Source organism: Martes martes (assembly GCF_963455335.1).
Source record: "Martes martes genome assembly, chromosome: 3".
In the NCBI taxonomy this organism is placed as follows: Eukaryota; Metazoa; Chordata; class Mammalia; order Carnivora; family Mustelidae; genus Martes; species Martes martes.
The window spans coordinates 181,403,705-181,422,016 of record NC_137890.1 but is presented as its reverse complement, the minus strand read 5'-3'; the positions used below and the strand labels follow the sequence as shown (position 1 = coordinate 181,422,016).

The window sequence follows — 18,312 nt, the reverse complement described above, 5'->3', positions numbered from 1 at the left end:
ACAGCAGCCACACGAAGCAGATGTCATCTGCTTTTACCTGTTGAGACACCTGAACCTTGGAAGAGTCAAGCAAGTGGCTCAAAGTCACATTGCTTCTGAGTGACAGCTAGAAGGAAAAGCAAGGTTTTTCTGACTCCATAGCTTTGGATCTCTTTACTACTCACCAGTTTTATTCCATAAGGGATTTAAAAATATTTGTTGAATGAAGGAATGACAAAGAGACTGAGAAGTTTCTGTCACTGAAGCATGTGTAAGGTTTTACATCTTCATATGTTTATTGCTTACTTACATCACAGGCACTGTGATGAACCTTTATTTTTTTATTTTTTTAAATTTTAGAACCTGTATTTTTATTTTTTTTTCAAAGATTTTATTTATTTATTTGACAGAGAGAGAGAGATCACAAGTAGGCAGAGAAGCAGGCAGAGAGAGAGCAGGAAGCAGGCTCCCCGCTGAGCAGAGAACCCCAGGAGCCTGGGATCATGACCTGAGCCAAAGGCAGAGGCTTTAACCCACTGAGCCACCCAGGCGCCCCGAACCTTTATTATTTTTATTTTATTTTATTTTATTTTTTTAATTAAATTTTTTATTTATTTTCAGCGTAACAGTATTCATTGTTTTTTCACCACACCCAGTGCTCCATGCAATCTGTGCCCTCCCTAATACCCACCACCTGGTTCCCCCACCCTCCCACCCCGCCCCTTCAAAACCCTCAGGTTGTTTTTCAGAGTCCATAGTCTCTCATGGTTCACCTACCTTTATTATTTTTAAATAGAGACTAAGATTTTAGTCTCTTAATTTCTTTTGGGTTTAAGGTTTTTCCAGCTCTTGAACTTTTAATTTATATTTTCTGTTTTTACTATTGTGGTGGTTCTGTTTTGTTTAGCAAATCAACCCTTTGACAGAATCTGAACCTGAACCATTGAGGGTATAATTGTAGGTGAAACCAATATTAGCTTGGCAAATCAAGTAAACACCTGAATGTTTACTTTGATTAGAGTTCAACTGTGAAATTAACCTACTTGCTGAGTTTTCTAAGATTTAACAAGAGGAAATAATAAATCATTGTGCTTTTCGGTTCTCTTTCAGCTTTCAGAAGAATTGTTAGATAAATGGCTCTCCTACCCAGAGGCCCAGCATGTACCCCTCTGCCAACATATGCTTGGTTTTGCTATGAAGTCTGTTACACAGATGGTATTGGGTAGTACGTTTGAAGATGACCAGGAAGTCATTCACTTCCAGAAGAATCATGGCACAGTAAGTGTTGGTACAAATTTAAAATTATTCTTTAATCAAATTGGATAGTTTAATAATGTAGACTTTGCCTCTCAAGAAGAAGGTTTAAGATCCTGTAGTTTTGGGCTAAAATAGCAATGCAAGCAAAGATAATTGTATTTCTAAAAAAATGTAAGAATTACTTTTTTAAACCAATTTTTGAAATTAAAAAGCGGATGGCCAAAGAAATTTCCTTTTATTTTTATTATTTATTTATTTATTTATTTTTAAAAATTTATTTGACAGAGATCATAAATAGGCAGAGAGGCAGGCAGAGAGAGAGAGGAGGAAGCAGGCTTCTTGCTGAGCAGAGAGCCCAATGCAGGGCTGGATCCCAGAACCCTGGGATCATGACCTGAGCCAAAGGCAGAGGCACCTGAGCCACCCAGGTGCCCCCAAAGAAATTTCCTTTTAATATTTACCAAATATGTTATAAAATAACACTAGATTCTAGAATAAAGAGAAAAACTTTAATAGAACTAGACTATGTCCCATATAGAAAGAAATTAATGCCAGTGGAACATTAAAATTTTAATGAAATAAATATGATTTGAAGAAAGGCTAATTCAGTCTAAAATTGATCTTTTTTTTCTAGATTTGTATGTGAAATTTATTTTATTATTCTCTATTTTTACCAGTCTTGGTATTAATTTACTTAATCCCAATATTAAATGAGTTTATTTGGTTCAAATCGTACTTAGGTCATTTTGCATCTCCTAGAAATTATTCCTTATTTTATTCAGATGTATAAAAACATTTTGGTTAAATAATCAGGCTAATGTGTTTAGAACAAAAATCACTAGAAACTGTGGCTTACCACCTTGTTATTGTATAATATACTTTTTTCCCATTAAAATGGTTTAATTAGGGGTGCCTGGGTGGCTCAGTTGTTAAACATCTGCCTTTGGCTCAGGTCATGATCCCAGGATGGGGCCCCCTGCTCAGCGGGAAGCCTGCTTCTCCCTCTCCCACACCCTCTGCTTGTGTTTCTTCTCTCGCTGTCTCTCTCTCTCTCTGTCAAGTAAATAAACAAAATCTTTAAAAAAAAAAAAAAGGTTTAATTAGGGGCACCTGGGTGGCTCAGTCGGTTAAGTGTCTGCCTTCCACTCAGCTCATGATCTCAGGGTCCTGGCACTGAGTCCCGCCTTGGGGTCCTGGGACTGAGCCCTGCCTTGGGCTCCCTGCTCAGTGGGGAGTCTGCTTGTCCCTCTGCCTCTGCCCTCCCCACTGCTCGTGCTTTCTCTCTCAAATAAATAAATAAATAAATAAATAAATAAAATCTTTTTCAAAAGATAAAATAAAATGATTTAATTACATATATCTGATGATGAAAAAATACATGTTTCCTTTTTTTTTTTTTTTTTAAAGATTTTATTGTTTATTTGACAGACAGAGACCACAAGTAGTCAGAGAGGCAGGCAGGGAGAGAGAGGAGGAAGCAGGCTCTCCGCGGAGCAGAGAGCCCGACGCGGGGCTCGATCCCAGGACCCTAGGATCATGACCTGAGCCGAAGGCAGAGGCTTTAACCCACTGAGCCACCCAGGCGCCCCAAAATACATGTTTCTTATCAACATATTCAGGAGTATAAAAATAAAGGTGGAAAAAATCACTCTAAATTCCATTTTCTAGAGTAAACTAGTCTGTGTACTCAGGCAAATAAATTGGTTAAGGATTTCCTAAAATGTCTTCATATTTTAATGAAGAATCAATTTTTGACTCAGTTATTACTGATTTTTTTTTTCATGTTGACAAGATAGCATTTTTTCTAAAAGTGACATCCACTGTTATTTCCAGGATGACCTATTGTGTATGTTTTTATGCTGGTATTTTCTTTCTCTTCATTTTTCATTCTTTCCTTAGAACTTCAAAATAGAAATAATTTCAAACTTAGAGAAAAGTTGCAACTAGGATAGGGAACTCCCATATATCTTTTAACCCAGGTTCATCTGTTGTTTACATTTTGCTCCATTTGCTTTTGTCATTCATTATCTACCTCTTTGTTTATCTGTCTTTTCATTGCCCCCACCCTTACCTGAACCATTTGAGAGAAAACTGGACATTTTGCCTTTTCCCACCTAAATACTTTGGTCTGTATTTCCTAAAAACAAGGGTATTCTCTTACATAGTGACAACACAGTTTTCAAATTTGGGAAATTGAACATTCATACAATATTGTTACCCACAGCCCATATTCAAATTTCTTTATATAAGTTCAATGGTTAGACCTCTTTAATGTGAAACAGGTCCTTGTCTTTTCTTTGTTTTTTGACCTTGATATATTTTTTTAAAATACAGGTCAATTATTTGGTGCAGTGTCTCTCAATTTGGGGTTTGAGTAGATTCAGATTATGTACTTTTGGAATCTGGTATTCTCTTAACAATATTAGAAATTGTCAAAGGAAAGTCTTCAGACCATAAACATGACTTAAATTCCTTCTTCAAATGATGTTTTAATATCTGAACCACCACAGTGTTGCTATTGTCCTGTCATGCCACCAAGAATAATAACCAATTTATGCATCACTGCTTGGTTCTCAACAATGGTTCTCAACAGAGAGATGCCATCACGTGTAGGATGTATACTGATTTCACAGGTGTCAAACTGGAAACTGTATTCCTCACATTTAGTTGCATACCGTGTTTCTGAAGTGCCCTCCAAAAATACTGTCCCAATTACTTTTCCCACCAACATTAGTGTGCTCTTTCCCTGACATTTAGAGTTATTGCTCCTTTAAATATTTGCCTGTATAGGGGGGTCTGGGGGGCTCAGTCGCTAAGAAGGCTCTGCCTTCTGCACAGGTCCTGGTCCTGGGGTCCTGGGATTAAGTTCTGTGTCGGGCTCCTTGTTCAGCGGGAAACCTACTTCTCTCCTCTCCCACCCCCCCTGCTTGTGTTCCCTCTCTTGCTGTTTCTCTCTCACACATAAATAAAATCCTTACCAATAAATAAATAAATAAATAAATACTTGCCTATGTCATAAGTCAAAACGGTATTTCATGATTATATATAATTATATATATAATTATAAATTTTTTATCGTTTATGAGGTTAAACATCATTTTTAAAATTTTTATTGAATACTTGTGTTTCTTTTGTGGGATACTTTCTTATGTCCTTTGCCCATATTTGTATTGATGTGTTTTTCACTAATCAAAAAGAGCTCTTGGGGCGCCTGGGTGGCTCAGTGGGTTAAAGTCTCTGCCTTTGGCTCAGGTCATGATCCCAGGGTTCTGGGATTGAGCCCTGCATTGGGCTCTCTGCTTAGTGGGGAGCCTGCTTCCTCCTCTCTCTCTGCCTGTCTCTCTGCCTACTTGTGATCTCTCTATCAAATAAATAAATAAAATCTTAAAAAAAAAAGAGCTCGTTACTTTTTAAAAAATTTTATCTTTATTTTTTAAAGTAACCTGTACACCCAGTGGGAGGCTTGAACTCATGACCCTAAGATCAAGAGTTGTATTCTCTACTGACTAAGCCAGCCAGATGCCCTAAGAGTTCTTTATTTTTATCTCACTTTTCATTTATAGGGCTTAAAAAAAGTCTTTATTTTTTAAAGCAGTTTTGGGTTTACAGTAAAACTGAGAGGAAAGACTGCCTGGGTGGCTCAGTTGGTTAAGCGTCCAACTCTTGATTTTAGCTCAGGTCATGATCTCAGGGTTGTGAGATTGAGCCGTACATTGGGCTCCGTGCTGGGTGTGGAACCTGATTAGGATTCTCTCTCTCCCTTTCCCTCTCAAAAAGAAAAAGAAAATTGAGCGGAAGATACAGAGATTTCCTGTATACCCATTGCTTCCACACATGCGTAGCCTTCACCATTACTGACATCACTTACCAAAATTGTACATTTTTTTCCAAGGATGAACCTATATTGACATATAATTACCCCAGGAATTCACGGTTGGTATTGTACGTTCAGTGGGTTTGGACAAATGTATGATGACATATATCTATCATTATAATATATAAAGGATTTTCACTGCCCTAAACATCCTCTGTCTTTTCATCTCCTGCATCCTCTTCTGGCAAGCCCTGAACTTTTTATTTTATCCATAGTTTTGCCTTTTCTAGAATGTCATATAGTTGGAATCATTCAGTATGTAAACTTCGGAGATTGGCTTATTTTTCACTTCCATTTAAGCTTCATCCATGTCTTTTCATGGCTTCGTAGCTGATTTCTTTTAGCACTGAATAGTACTGCATTGTCTAGATGTACCACAGTTGATCCATTCATCTACTAAAGGACATCTTGGTTGCTTCCTGGCTTGGGCAGTTATGATGAAAGCTGCAATGAACATCTGTGTGCAGGTTTTTGTGTGGACATAAGTTTTCATCTCCTTTGGGTAAATACCAAGAGTTGTGATCGCTGGTAAGAGTAGGTTTAGTTTTGTAAAAAATCGGTTTTTGAGGGTTCTGTTGTATCCTCTGGCTCGGAGATTCTTCCCTAAGCTGTGACCAGTGTACTAATAAGGCTATGAAAGACATTCTTCATTTCTGCTATGGTGTTTTTTATCTATAGCATTTCTTTTTGGTGGTTAAGATTTCCATCTCTCTGCGTACATTGCCTATCTGTTCTTGCATGCTGTGTATTTCGTCCTTTACCTAAGGATCCTTTAGAACCTTTAGCAGCATATTTAGCAGAGTTGTTTTAAATTCCTGGGGGCACCTGTGTGGGTTAGTCATTTGGGCATCTGACTCTTGGTTTTGCCTCAGGTCATGGTCTTGGGTTGTGAGAGCAAGCCCCAAGTTGGGCTCTGTGCTGGACATGGAGGCTGCTTGATTGAGGTTCTCTTTCTCCCTCTGCCCCTTGCATGCTCTAAATTAATTAATTAGTTAATTAATTCTTCATCTTGCAATTCCAGTGTCCCCACCGTATCTTGTTCTGATGCTTGCTCTGTTTCTTCAAACTGTTTTTTACCTTTTGGTCTCTCTTGTAACTTTTTATTGATAGCTGGACATGATATACTGGGTAAAAGAAACTGGTGTAAATAGGACTTTTGAATTGTGATGGTGAGGGGATGCCTGGGGTGGTTCAGTGGATTAAAGCCTCTGCCTTCGGCTCCGGTCATGATCTCAGGGTTCTGGGATCGAGCCCCACATCGGGCTCTCTGCTCAGCAAGGAGCCTGCTTCCCTCTCTCTGCCTGCCTCTCTGCTTACTTGTGATCTCTGTCTGTCAAATAAATAAATAAAATCTGAAAAAAAAAAGTTTAAAAAAAAAAAAGAATTGTGATGGTGAGCTGTGGGGAAAGGGGAAGCATCCCATAGTGCTATGAGTAGGTGTCAGTCTTTCAGTGAGCCTGTGCCTCTGGATCGTGAACTTCATAAGTGTTTCTCAGTATTTTTCCCCCCATTTGGGTGGGACTGGGTGGCTAAGTGGACTGGAGTTTAGTGCTTTTCTTCTTCCACACAAAACGGTCGCCCTGGCTGGAGTTGGAGAGTTCCCTTCTAGGCAGTTGGGCTCTGACAAAACCCCAGCAGGTTAGGCTGTCAAGGCAGGCCTTGTTAACAAGAACAGAGTGCTCTGGTTTATTTCAGATCAGTTCCTTTTCAAAGGAAATTTTTTTCAAGTTTCCCTGCTAGAAGCCCAAGAGGGAGTTTCTTTATAATTTACTATGGGAACCTGATTGAACTCTTGGAGGTAAATCTCACAAAATTTTGGCGGGGGGAAGTTGGGTCTATGATTGGGTTTCCCTGGAGTTTTTAATTCTTAGAGTTGTGCATTACTGAACCTCCAGCTGTTTGTTAATTACAGTTCAGGTTTTCCTCCCCCGGGACCGGTTCCTGAGGTGGTTTCCGCTTGTGGGTCTCTGCTTCGGTAAGCGGTAACTCCCCGATTTGACCCGTCTCTTTAATCTTGGGCCCTTTCCTATCTTCCTGTTTTCCCCAGGTTCTTTAATCCCTGGGTCCTCTCCTGTCTAGGGTCCAAGAAGAGTTGTTGATTTTTCAGTCTGTTCAGCTTTTTGTCATTGAGATGGAGTTGCTAAATTAATTCAGCTTTGTTATGAATTCTCTCCCTCTGCTCTGTGTCATGCTTAGAAACTCCTTTCCTGGGGCTCTTGGGTCACTCAGTTGGTTAAGTGTCTGCACAGGTCATGATTTTGAGGTCTGAGTGAGCCCCACGTCAGACTTCCTGCTCATTGGGGAGTCTGCTTCTCCCTCTCCTTTTGCCCCTCCCCCATGCTCATATTCACTCATTCTCTCAAATAAATAAATGAAATCTTAAAAAAAAAAAGATAAACTCCTTTCTTGCTTTAAGGCTATTCCTAATATAAACATTTATTACACATTTTCACAGTACTTTTTTTTTTTTTTTTTTAAAGATTTTGTTTATTTGACAGACAAAGATCCAAGTGTGGGGGCGGGGAACAGGCTTCCTGCAGAGCAGAGAGGCCGATGTGGGGCTAGATCCCAGGACCCTGGGACTTTAAATGGTTTAATTTTTCACATTTAAAAAATCTTTAAGTTATATTTTTGGAAGGTAAGGTTTAAGGACTCCTAAATATTAATAATTATTCAGTTATTTAGCATTGATTACTGAGTGTTGTATTCTTTCCCTACATTCTTTCACTTTTTTTTTTTTAATATTTTATTTATTTGACAGGGAGAAATCACAACTAGGCAGAGGCAGACAGAGAGAGAGGAGGAAGCAGGCTCCCTGCGGAGCAGAGAGCCCGATGTGGGGCTCGATCCCAGGACCTGAGCTGAAGGCAGAGGCTTTAACCCACTGAGCCACCCAGGCGCCCCCTTTCACAACTTTTAAATTAAATAAGCTAAGGTTTTTTCCAGGCGCTACTCAGTTTTGAAATAACTGGAAGCCTGTTTTATTATTTACTATCTGCAAACCTTATACTAACTTTTAACCTTTTTATTCTGGATTTCAGCCAATGATTATCAGTATCACAAGAAGTAAAAATTTGGAATTCCCTATGAATTTTATTCATCCACTGGTGCTATTATAGTAAAAAATTGAAAATTGGCTCTACTGCCATGTCCTTTTCTTCCCCATTCCTACACCTTTTGAAAAAAAAGAAACTTTTGACTTCCTAGTTAAAATTAGTTTTCAGGTACCCTGACTGAAATTATTAAAACATATTTGCACTCTGTCCTCCGAGACTATAGAGTAAATGATTATGCAGCCCACTTAAAAGGAAGGGTTTAATTATCAGATCTGTTAGTAAGATAGGAATTTCTCAGTTATTGGCTTAGATTGCTTGGTGTTACTTAGAAAATCTATTTTACTAGATAATAGATATGTTTTCCTGTTTTCAGGTTTGGTCTGAGATTGGCAAAGGCTTTTTAGATGGATCACTTGATAAAAGTACAACTCGGAAAAAACAATATGAAGATGGTAAGTTTTGCTACTCTTAAATTATAGTAGGGACAGGATATGTGCCCCAATTTTAATAAGGTCATCTCTGAATCATGAGATTATGGGTCATGTATATTTTCTGTCTTTATGTTTTTCTCCTACATTTCCTATATTAAAGGTTTTTCTTAAAAGAGAGGAAAAAGCAGTGAATCAGTAAATGAAACTGGTACTCACTATAGAATGAGGCTTGTATGGCCTACAGGAAAATGTAAGGGTACAATCCTGGGAGAGCAGTTTTATAATACACATTAAGAGTAATAAATAATGGGGACCCCTGGGTGGCTCAGTCAGTTGAGCGGCTGCTTCAGCTCAGGTCATGATCTTAGTGTCCTGGGATGCGGCTGCTTCAGCTCAGGTCATGATCTTAGTGTCCTGGGATCGAGTCCCATATCAGGCTCCCTGCTCAGTGGGCAGCCTGCTTCTTGCTTCTCCCTTTCCAGCCCCTGTGCTCCCTTGTGTGCTCGCTCGCTCTCTCTCTCTCACTCTCAAATAAATGAATAAAAACTTTTTTAAAAAGTTATGAATAATTGGTGAAATTAAGAGAAAAAAGAAATAACAAATTTTTTTTGTAGTTCTATTTCTGTAAATAGAAAACCAGAAGCAATCTAAATGTCCAACAATATTGGAATTGCTAAAGAAATAATACCAGCTTACATGTTGAAAAGATGTTTGTAAAAAAATATGTAGCAACGTAAGAATTCTTGCTGTTGTAACACTGAGTAAAAATATTTTCAATATTTTGGGGCATTGGTTGCAACTTTATAAAATCTACTCAGAAAAACAGCAGTTTTAGTTTTAAGATGACGGCACAAAATTATTCTCGCTTGGGCACCTGGGTGCCTCAGTGGGTTAAGCCTCTGCCTTTGGCTGGGGTCATGATCTCAGGGTCCTGGGATTGAGCCCCACATCGGGCTCTCTGCTCAGCAGAGAGCTCCCCCCCCCCGCCTGCCTCTCTGTCTGCCTCTCTGCGTACTTGTGATCCCTGTCTGTCAAATAAATAAAATCTTTAAAAAAAAATTATTCTTCCTTTTTTTGGTTGTATATCTTCTGTCAGTAATTTAATGACTATAATTCTTTAATACCTGTATTTTGAGCTATTTCAATTCTTTTTTTGGAAGTAGGGTAAATTAAAATACATGGGCTGTGTTGAAACAATGGATTATTTTCCATATATAATTGTGTTCCTTTCTACTATTCTCATCCTTCATTCTTTCAGTAAGTATTTATTGAGGACTGTATGTGCTAGGCACTATTTTGTGTGTAGGAGTCAAAAATCCTGGACCTCATGGGGCTTAGAATTCTAGTGATTCCCTTGATGTCCAACATAGTTCAAAAGAGCCAATTTAACAGACACATTTTCTACACTCTAGTTTTTATTGCCATTGTGAGTATCTTCATGGATGCAATAGGACTAATTCCCCTTAATAAAAAATGTATTTCACAAGTATTTGTTCAATTAATACAAAATGAAAATTAGTAATTTATATTCTTTGATTTTAAGTAAAACTAGATTATCTAACATATGTTCCTTGGGTTGTAACATTAGCATAAATCAAATTTGTGCTTTTATTGAAAATTATTCTTTATGTGCTATGGTGAGTGCTATGAATTGTTTAAGACTGATGAATCACAGACCTGTAGCCCTGAAACAAATAATACTATATGTTAATTTAAAAAAAAAAAGATTCTTTTTTGGAATTTATGTGAGTAGGAAACCATGGCTGGATCAGTGAGTCATGTGTTTAAGTGAGTCATTCTTAACCTTATATGTACATTAAAATCACCCTGAGAACTTAAGACAAAAAAACTGAAGATCAGACCCCACCCTAAACCACTTCATTCAGAGTCTGAGAGAGAGGCGCCCTGGGTGTCAGGTATTTCTATGAAAGCCATGCAGGTTATGCTGATGTACTTGTAGAGTTGAGAATGTACAGCAGTAGTTCCCAAACTTTGCTAAACATTGAATCTTTTAAGAAATATGGGGGGTGCCTACTGATCCACCCAGGCGCCCCACATATGAGTCTTTATCTTGGGGTCCTGGGTTCCAGTCTCATGCTGGGTGTAGAGATTACTAAAAAAAATTAAATAAACTATAAAACAAAATAAATAATGACATCAGGCTTCCATTCCTAAAACATTTGGATTTATTTGGTGTGAGGTGTGACTTACACTTTACGATTTTTTTTTTTTTAGGAGAGAGAGTGAAAGTGGTGGGAGGGTAGGGAGAGAGAGAGAATCTTAAGCAGACTCCATGCCCAGTGCAGAGCCCAGTGCGGGGCTGGACCGAAGCCAAAATCAAGAGTCATGCGCTTAACTGGCTGAGCCATCCAGGCACCCCTACTTTACGATTTAAAAAAAAAAAATCTTCGTAGGTGCTTCTAATTTGTAGCAGAGTTGAGAACCACTGCATCACAGTGTTAATAATTTTTCATTTTAATCACTAATGTGTTACACTCATGCAAATCTGTAACTATTTAGTGAATATCTATAATATTCTGGTATGTTTTTGGTGCTGGGGAGATGTCCATGAACAAAAGAAACAAAAATTCCTGTCTTCGTGGCACCACATTCTAGTGGGAAGTAGCGGACAATAATCTAAATGAGTAAACCAAATAGTGTGTTAAAAGATGAAAAGTGCTACGGAGAAAATTAAATCAGGAAGGGGGATGGGGTGTGCTAGGGATGGGGAGGTTGCAATTTTGAATAGGGTTACTAGGAAGGGCCTCACTAAGATTAGGTGACTTATGAGCTACACTTGCAAGAGATAAGGAAATCATTCAGTGCAGATCATTGAGGCTGTCCACATGTCCAAAGGGAGAGGATTCTCTGTAGAGGGAGAGTAATTGCAGAGTCCTGGGGGTGGGATTCTGGTGTACAGGGAACTTTTTGGCTGGAGTGAAGCCAGTCAGAAGAGGAATAGAAGAGATGAGGCCTGAGGCGAGGGACAGATTTTGTCTGGCTTACAGCTCATTGTGAGACTAGGTTGTTACTATGAGATAGGAAGCCACTGGAAGGTTTTAGCAGTTATAATCTGAGTTATTATTTTTTTGGTGTATTTTTTTTTAAGATTTTATTTATTTATTTGACAGAGATCACAAGTAGGCAGAGAGGCAGGCAGAGATAGAGAGGGGGAAGCAGGCTCCCTGCTGAGCAGAGAGCCTGATGCGGGGCTCGATCCCAGGGCTCTGGGATCATGACCTGAGCCGAACGCAGAGGCTTTAACCCACTGAGCCACCTAGGTGCCCCTGTTTTGGGTTTTTTTAGATTTTATTTTTAAGTATCTCTACATCTAACATGGGGCTTGAACATATAACCCTGAGATCAAGAGTTGCATGCTCTATTGACTAAGCCAGCCAGGCGCCCCAATCTCAGTTATGTTTTCAACAGGTCATTCTGGCTGCTGTTACAGATTATAGGCACCTGGAGCAGAAGCAGGGAGACTAATTCAGGGGCAGTTGCAATGAACCAGGCAAGAGAAATAATGTGACTTGGACTAGGTGGTAGGCAGCAGAAAATAAAGAATGAAAAAAAAAGGTAAGGATGAGTAATTCTGTACTTTGAAATTAGAACATCAACATTAGCTGACAGCTTAGTTGTATGGTATAAGAGAGAAGGAAATACCGAGGTTTTAGGCCTGAGTGTTTGGAAAATGAGGTTTTTAGGGAGATGGGGCAGATTTGGGAAGATCCAGTTTTGGTGGGGAAAGATGTAGAGTTCATTTGTGGGTATGGTATGTTTAATAGACTTCAGACATCTAAGTGGAGATGCTAAATTGGTTGTTAGACATAGGAATCTGGAATTCAGGGGAAAGAGGTCCGGCCTGGAAATATAAATTTGGGAGTGTTCAGTCCATAGTTTGTATTTAAGGCCTTGAGACTAGTGACCATCAAGGTAATGAATGTAAGTAGAAAAAGAAAGGAAGTGCAAAAACTGAATCCTGACCTTGGACATTCCATCATTAAGAAATTCAAGAGATGAGAAGGAATCATTGAAAGGAGACTGAGAATGAGCAGGCAGCGAAGTAGGGGGAAGTATGGGGTCCAGTAGGGCATGGAATCCCAAGATCCAAATGAGAATCTTAACACCTAGAGAGTATTTGATCAGGGTCCTGGGATCGAGCCCCACATCAGGCTCCCTGCTCGTTGGGAAGCCTGCTTCTCCCCCTCCACTGCTTATGCTCTCTCGCATTCTCTCTCTCTCTCTCAAATAATAAATAAAATCTTTAAAAAAGAAGAATTTGGAAGGGAAGTACCAAGGGAGAGGTTTATGTGTGTGGAGGCCTCCAAGGTGCTGGTGTTAGTTCTAGCTCTTGACCTGGTTGTTGATATTATGGGTGTTTGCTTTATAATTATTCCTTAAATTGTACATATATAGCATTTGCAGCTTTTTGTATGTAAAATTTAGCAAAAAGACGGAAAAGAAAATTGATGAATTTTAACATAAATTAGCTTTGTAAAGATTTTTGGTTACAGCTCTTTTTCTTGAAAGTTTTATTCTGCACATAGCAACATTGTAGAGAAATATTAAAAGATATTCAATCTTTACAAATGCTTATATTCTAAAATCTTTTTTTGTATTTCTTCTCTAAGCTCTTAGGCAACTGGAATCTATTTTAAAGAAAATCATAAAAGAACGGAAAGGAGGGAACTTCAGTCAACATATTTTCATTGACTCCTTAGTACAAGGGAACCTTAATGACCAACAGGTGGTGTAATTGTTAAATGTTTATTAAGTAAATAATAATCACATGTATAGTGCTTTGTACTCACTTTTATAGTACATCGTTCACAAATAGTACAAGTATTTAGTCTTTTCTTATTTAGCTCTTTGAAGCCGCTGTATATTATTTAATATGGGGTAAGCAAATGTTGAATCAAATTCTCTGATCATAAAAGAGGAGGACTTAACTGACTAGGTTGGCAGCTTGGCTTGTTCTCAGAGTGCCTCTGTTACCCCAGCACACCGCTGTGTTTGCGGGGTTGTCAGGCAAAGGACAAGAGTGGAGCCATTATTGCCATGCCTGTATAGGAATAATGCCCAGTCTACACATGTGAGTCTTCAGAGACAGAACGGTTTTCTGGGTGTGTATAGGTGCAGGATTGAATAAGGCTTCAAGGCAGCCTCTTCACTGTTCTGAGTCTTTGTTGCTGCACCAGCCTAAGCCAAAAAGACAGCCGCGAGGCAGTTTGTTTGCAAAAACATAGCACGAGCCGGTCATAACTACCAGTAAATGTTTATTGCATCAAAAAGGCAATGCCGTATTTAGGTTGATTTTTACATTAGTTTTTTTTAGGTGAAAACATTGTAAAGAAATAATATACATTTTTTCCTTTCCTTGACCTTAATTCTATACTATAGGTTATTTTGGTAGGGTCTAATACAGGCCACCTTACATTTTACACTTTCTAAACTTAGTTTTTCTCTCCTAGATCCTCGAAGACAGTATGATATTTTCTCTGGCCAGTTGTGTCATAACTGCAAAATGTGAGTATAAATTGATTTCTTCTTGAGATAGATTATAAAATACGCATGGGTAAAATAAAGGAAACATTGTTTGCAAGACCTCTTTGTAATTTCCCTTCTCTTTTCTTTTTTATTTTTGTTTGAAAGGCTTGATTCACACAGCTACCTTTTTTTTTTTTTTTTAAACCCCCAGGTGTTCTATGGCACCTCTGAACATTGCCATAAATTTCTTGACACAGTTTATGGATTGTGAATTCTAGTTAGTGCCTTTAAAATGAACTGCTGTTGACACCTTTCCAAGCAGAGCAATGAGCTTTTCAATTTCCTGCTGTGGTTTTCACTTTGACTCAAGTCCAGTTTGCTATTATTAAGGTCTACCAACAGAGGATATAGGCCACAGAAATCACAGTTTAAAAGAACTCCTCTCTTGGTGGAATTGAAGGTGATTTTTATTTAAAGTTCTAAAGTGTGTGAAATTTGTGTACGCTTATAAAAATATGCTAAAATGCTAAAGGGAGTATCAAAACTTCAGTTTGAAATAGAAAAAATCGATACTCATTGAAGGATTTCATTTACAACTCTTTCTGTTGAAAAACAATAATTAAAGATATAAACTGCCCGTAAGTTCTTCTTTATAAAATTTTTGACATCTAGAGATGTCCAGGTATTATAGATTAAATGGAATTTGTGCATGTGTCAAAAATAATGTATGGAACTTCTTTAAAAAGTGCTTAACTTGTTTTTTAAAAAATTTACTACATTAAACTATATCTTTGCTAAAGACCTTCAAAAAATCTGAAGCACAAAAACAGAGCAAAAAAAGTGACCATTTCCAAAGTTGGGTTAATATTTTAATCTTATCACAGTTTTTAGGGGGGATTTCAGATTATCACTCTTTCTTTGCATGTGGGTTGGTTATTTTTTAAGGTACCTCTGAATTTTTTGAGAGTCAAAATAGGCAGGAAACTTTAATCTTCTGCTACTTATTAGCCGTGAGCAAGATATTTGGCTCTGCATTTTTTTTTTTCTCTCAAATAACACTTTAGCTCTAGATGACCTCCAAGGTATTCTCAAGTCTGTAATTGTGTCTTTGGTTCAGTATCATGTTTGAAGAACGTTCATGACTTAAAATCTTATTTTTAAGCTATGCCCAGTCATACTTTAGAGTTCTACCAAAGAACCAATGTTTGAGATTATTAAACCATACAGCTATGGTAATTTTAAGTGATAATATGGTGAAGCAGTGTTTAAGTGTGCTCACTGTGTACACATCCTTGTACTAAATCTTTCAATATTGTATATTACTCTATGTTGTAAAATTACAAACATGTACATATTGTACACTGCACAAGTTTTCATTATCACTTGTGAAGCAGAAATTCTGTAGTTCCTTTAAAAGCCCTAATAAAGAAATACATGTAGGAAAAAGTTAAATACAGGCAGTTACTCATATGCCTTTTTATAAACTCTGAATATGAGTAAATTATAAAAAGGTTGAGTACCAGGCAGCTATTAATTTTATTGATAATAACATTTAGTACAGAAAGTGAATTGTGTCCTTTCCAGGCATAAGAATTGGATATGTGAATTAGGCAAACATTAAAATAAAAAGTAACTTTGAGACAAATTTAAGTCTGCCCTTAGCTCAAGAAGGCGATTTAAAATACATCTTTTAAAGTGTTTGACAGAAAAAGTAATATAGAATCATCTCAACCAAAATCGAGGGTAAGAGGTGCTGGTATCTGGATGGTATCTGGATAGTTCCATTCTTTGAGTAGTTGTAATCCCAGTGGATTTCTAAAGGACATATAACTTTTCGTATTTTCTCTGTTTCATGTTCATCATGTGATTTTCTTACCTTTTCATTTCCTCAGTGCATATAATGTATAGGCCATTTTAAGCAAAAGTAAGCCTGTAAGTTTAGTCATCTTCCAGTCTTGTTCATCAAAATAAATGTGGTACTTGTTGGAATTACAGATGCCTGGACTTCACCCTAAATCTTTTGAATCAGAATCTGTGAATGTGGAGTTGTGCCATCAATCAATTCCTGGGTGATTTTAGAGAACCGTTGTCCTAAGCAATAACCAGTACCAATTCTTGAAGCAGTTTATCTACCATTACAAGTAAAAATTTAGAATATTGATTTATAGGTAAATCTCCTGCTACTTTGATTTGTATGAATCATTTCATTAGGTCTCCTGAAGGATCTAATAAATCCGTATTTTATTACACAAGGTTCGGTGAACCAGACCATCCATTACAGTTACCAACATTTAACACTCCTCCAGATAATGAGGTTTATTTATTATCATTACTATTTTACTGAAGGTAAAAATGCATTTTTGGCTTCAATTACTTGCCAGTTTCAAGAAAGCAATTGCAGATCTCCTTAGGAGTTGTCATGTTCTGTTCAGTGAAGTACAAATCCTGTGAACAGGGGCGCCTGGGTGGCTCAGTGGGTTAAAGCCTCAGCCTTCAGCTCAGGTCATGATCCCACGGTCCTGGGATCGAGCCCCACATCGGGCTCTCTGCTCCGCAGGGAGCCGCTTCCCTTCCTCTCTCTCTGCCTGCCTCTCTGCCTACTTGTGATCTCTGTCAAATAAATAAATAAAATCTTAAAAAAAAAATCCTGTGAACAATCATGGTATTTTTTGGTAGCATTTCTGTGTCTTCCATATCAGAAAAAAAGGAAAATAGAAGAAAAAAATAATAGTATGTTCTATCTTACTCTGCACCCAAACTATGAATTAGCTATTTTCATTGTTATTAATATAAATTTTTATTTAGTGTGCACCTGGGCAGTCTATTTTTTAACCACCTCTGAAGAGGTTCAGAGAAAACTTTATGAAGAGATAGACCAAGTTTTTGGGAAGGATCCTATTACTCCAGAGAAAATTGAGCAGCTCAGGTAAGAATATAATAAAAAGAAGAGGAGATCATTAGCGGGTAAATTTGAGTTGGTTTAGCTGTCTTATTTAAAGCTAATGATAATATCTAGGAAAGGTACATATTTTTACAGGACTTAAAATGTTTAAATACAGATTTTAAGGGCACCTGCGTGGCTCAGTTGGTTAAGTAACTGCCTTCGGCTCAGGTCACGATCTTGGAGTCCTGGGATCGAGTCCTGCATCACGCTCTCTGCTCGGCAGGGAGTCTGCTTCTCCTTCTGACCCTCCCCCTTCTCATGCTCTCTCTCTCTCTCTCTCACTCTCAAATAAATAAATAAAATCTTTTAAAAAAGTAAATACAGATTTTATTGGATAGCTTAATTTGCTCTTTAAAATCATAAGGTAGTTTTGGGGGTGCCTGGGTAGCTCAGTTGGTTAAGTAACTGCCTTTGGCTCAGGTCATAATCCCAGGGTGCTGGGATTGAGCCCCTCATCAGGCTCCTTGCTCAGTGGGGAACCTGCTTCTCCCTCTTTTTCTGCCTCTCCCTCTGCTTGTGCTCTCTCTCTATTGAATAAATAAACAAAATCATAAGATAGTTTTGGGAAACCTTTACATTAGATTTATGTAAAATAGTATCAGTGATGTTCAAGTAAGTGGAGCATTCTCATCTTGTTGATGGAAATGCAAAGTGGTACAGACCTGTCAGAAAACAGTGTGGCTGCTAAACATACACTTAACCATACAACCCAGAAATTATCCGATGCATTTATCCAAGAGAAATGAAAAAATATATACACAAAGACCTTTATGCACATGTTCATAGCAATATTATTCATGATAGCAAAAAGCTGGAAACAGTCCAGATATTCATCGCTGGTGAATAAATAACCAAATTGTATTGTATCTTTACCTTGGAATATGACCAAGTGGTTAAAAGTAATATAATATCAATATATACAACAGTGTGGTTAAATGTCATTATGTTAAGTGAAAGAAGTCAAATTCAAAGACTGCATACAATATAATTTCCTTAAGGTGAAATTTGAGAAGAGGCAAAACTCTTGTAATGGAAAGGTGATCAGTGGTTGTCTGGGGCCAGGAGTGGGGAGGGGATCAACTAGCAGGGAGAATGAGAAGAGTTTTTAGGGGGAACTGTTCTATATCTTGACGGTGGTTGTGGTAACACAATTATACACAATTACTAAATTTCATCACATTTTATAGGTAAAATAGATGAATTTTTATATGTAGATAATACCTTAGTTAAAAAGATTTTTTTCACTTTATATTTTTTAAAGATTTTACTGATTTATTTGACAGA

General features: G+C 37.8%; 1 protein-coding gene across 1 annotated transcript in view; it reads left to right on the top strand.

Moving 5' to 3' along the window:
- CYP20A1 (cytochrome P450 family 20 subfamily A member 1) overlaps nucleotides 1-18,312 on the top strand; it is a 58,239-nt gene that overhangs the window by 27,018 nt on the left and 12,909 nt on the right. The window contains exons 5-9 of the mRNA XM_080799334.1: nucleotides 1,090-1,257; nucleotides 8,540-8,618; nucleotides 13,229-13,344; nucleotides 14,069-14,123; nucleotides 16,890-17,010. Coding sequence (XP_080655460.1) covers nucleotides 1,090-1,257; nucleotides 8,540-8,618; nucleotides 13,229-13,344; nucleotides 14,069-14,123; nucleotides 16,890-17,010 — 539 coding nt within the window. The remainder of the gene's footprint in view (nucleotides 1-1,089; nucleotides 1,258-8,539; nucleotides 8,619-13,228; nucleotides 13,345-14,068; nucleotides 14,124-16,889; nucleotides 17,011-18,312) is intronic.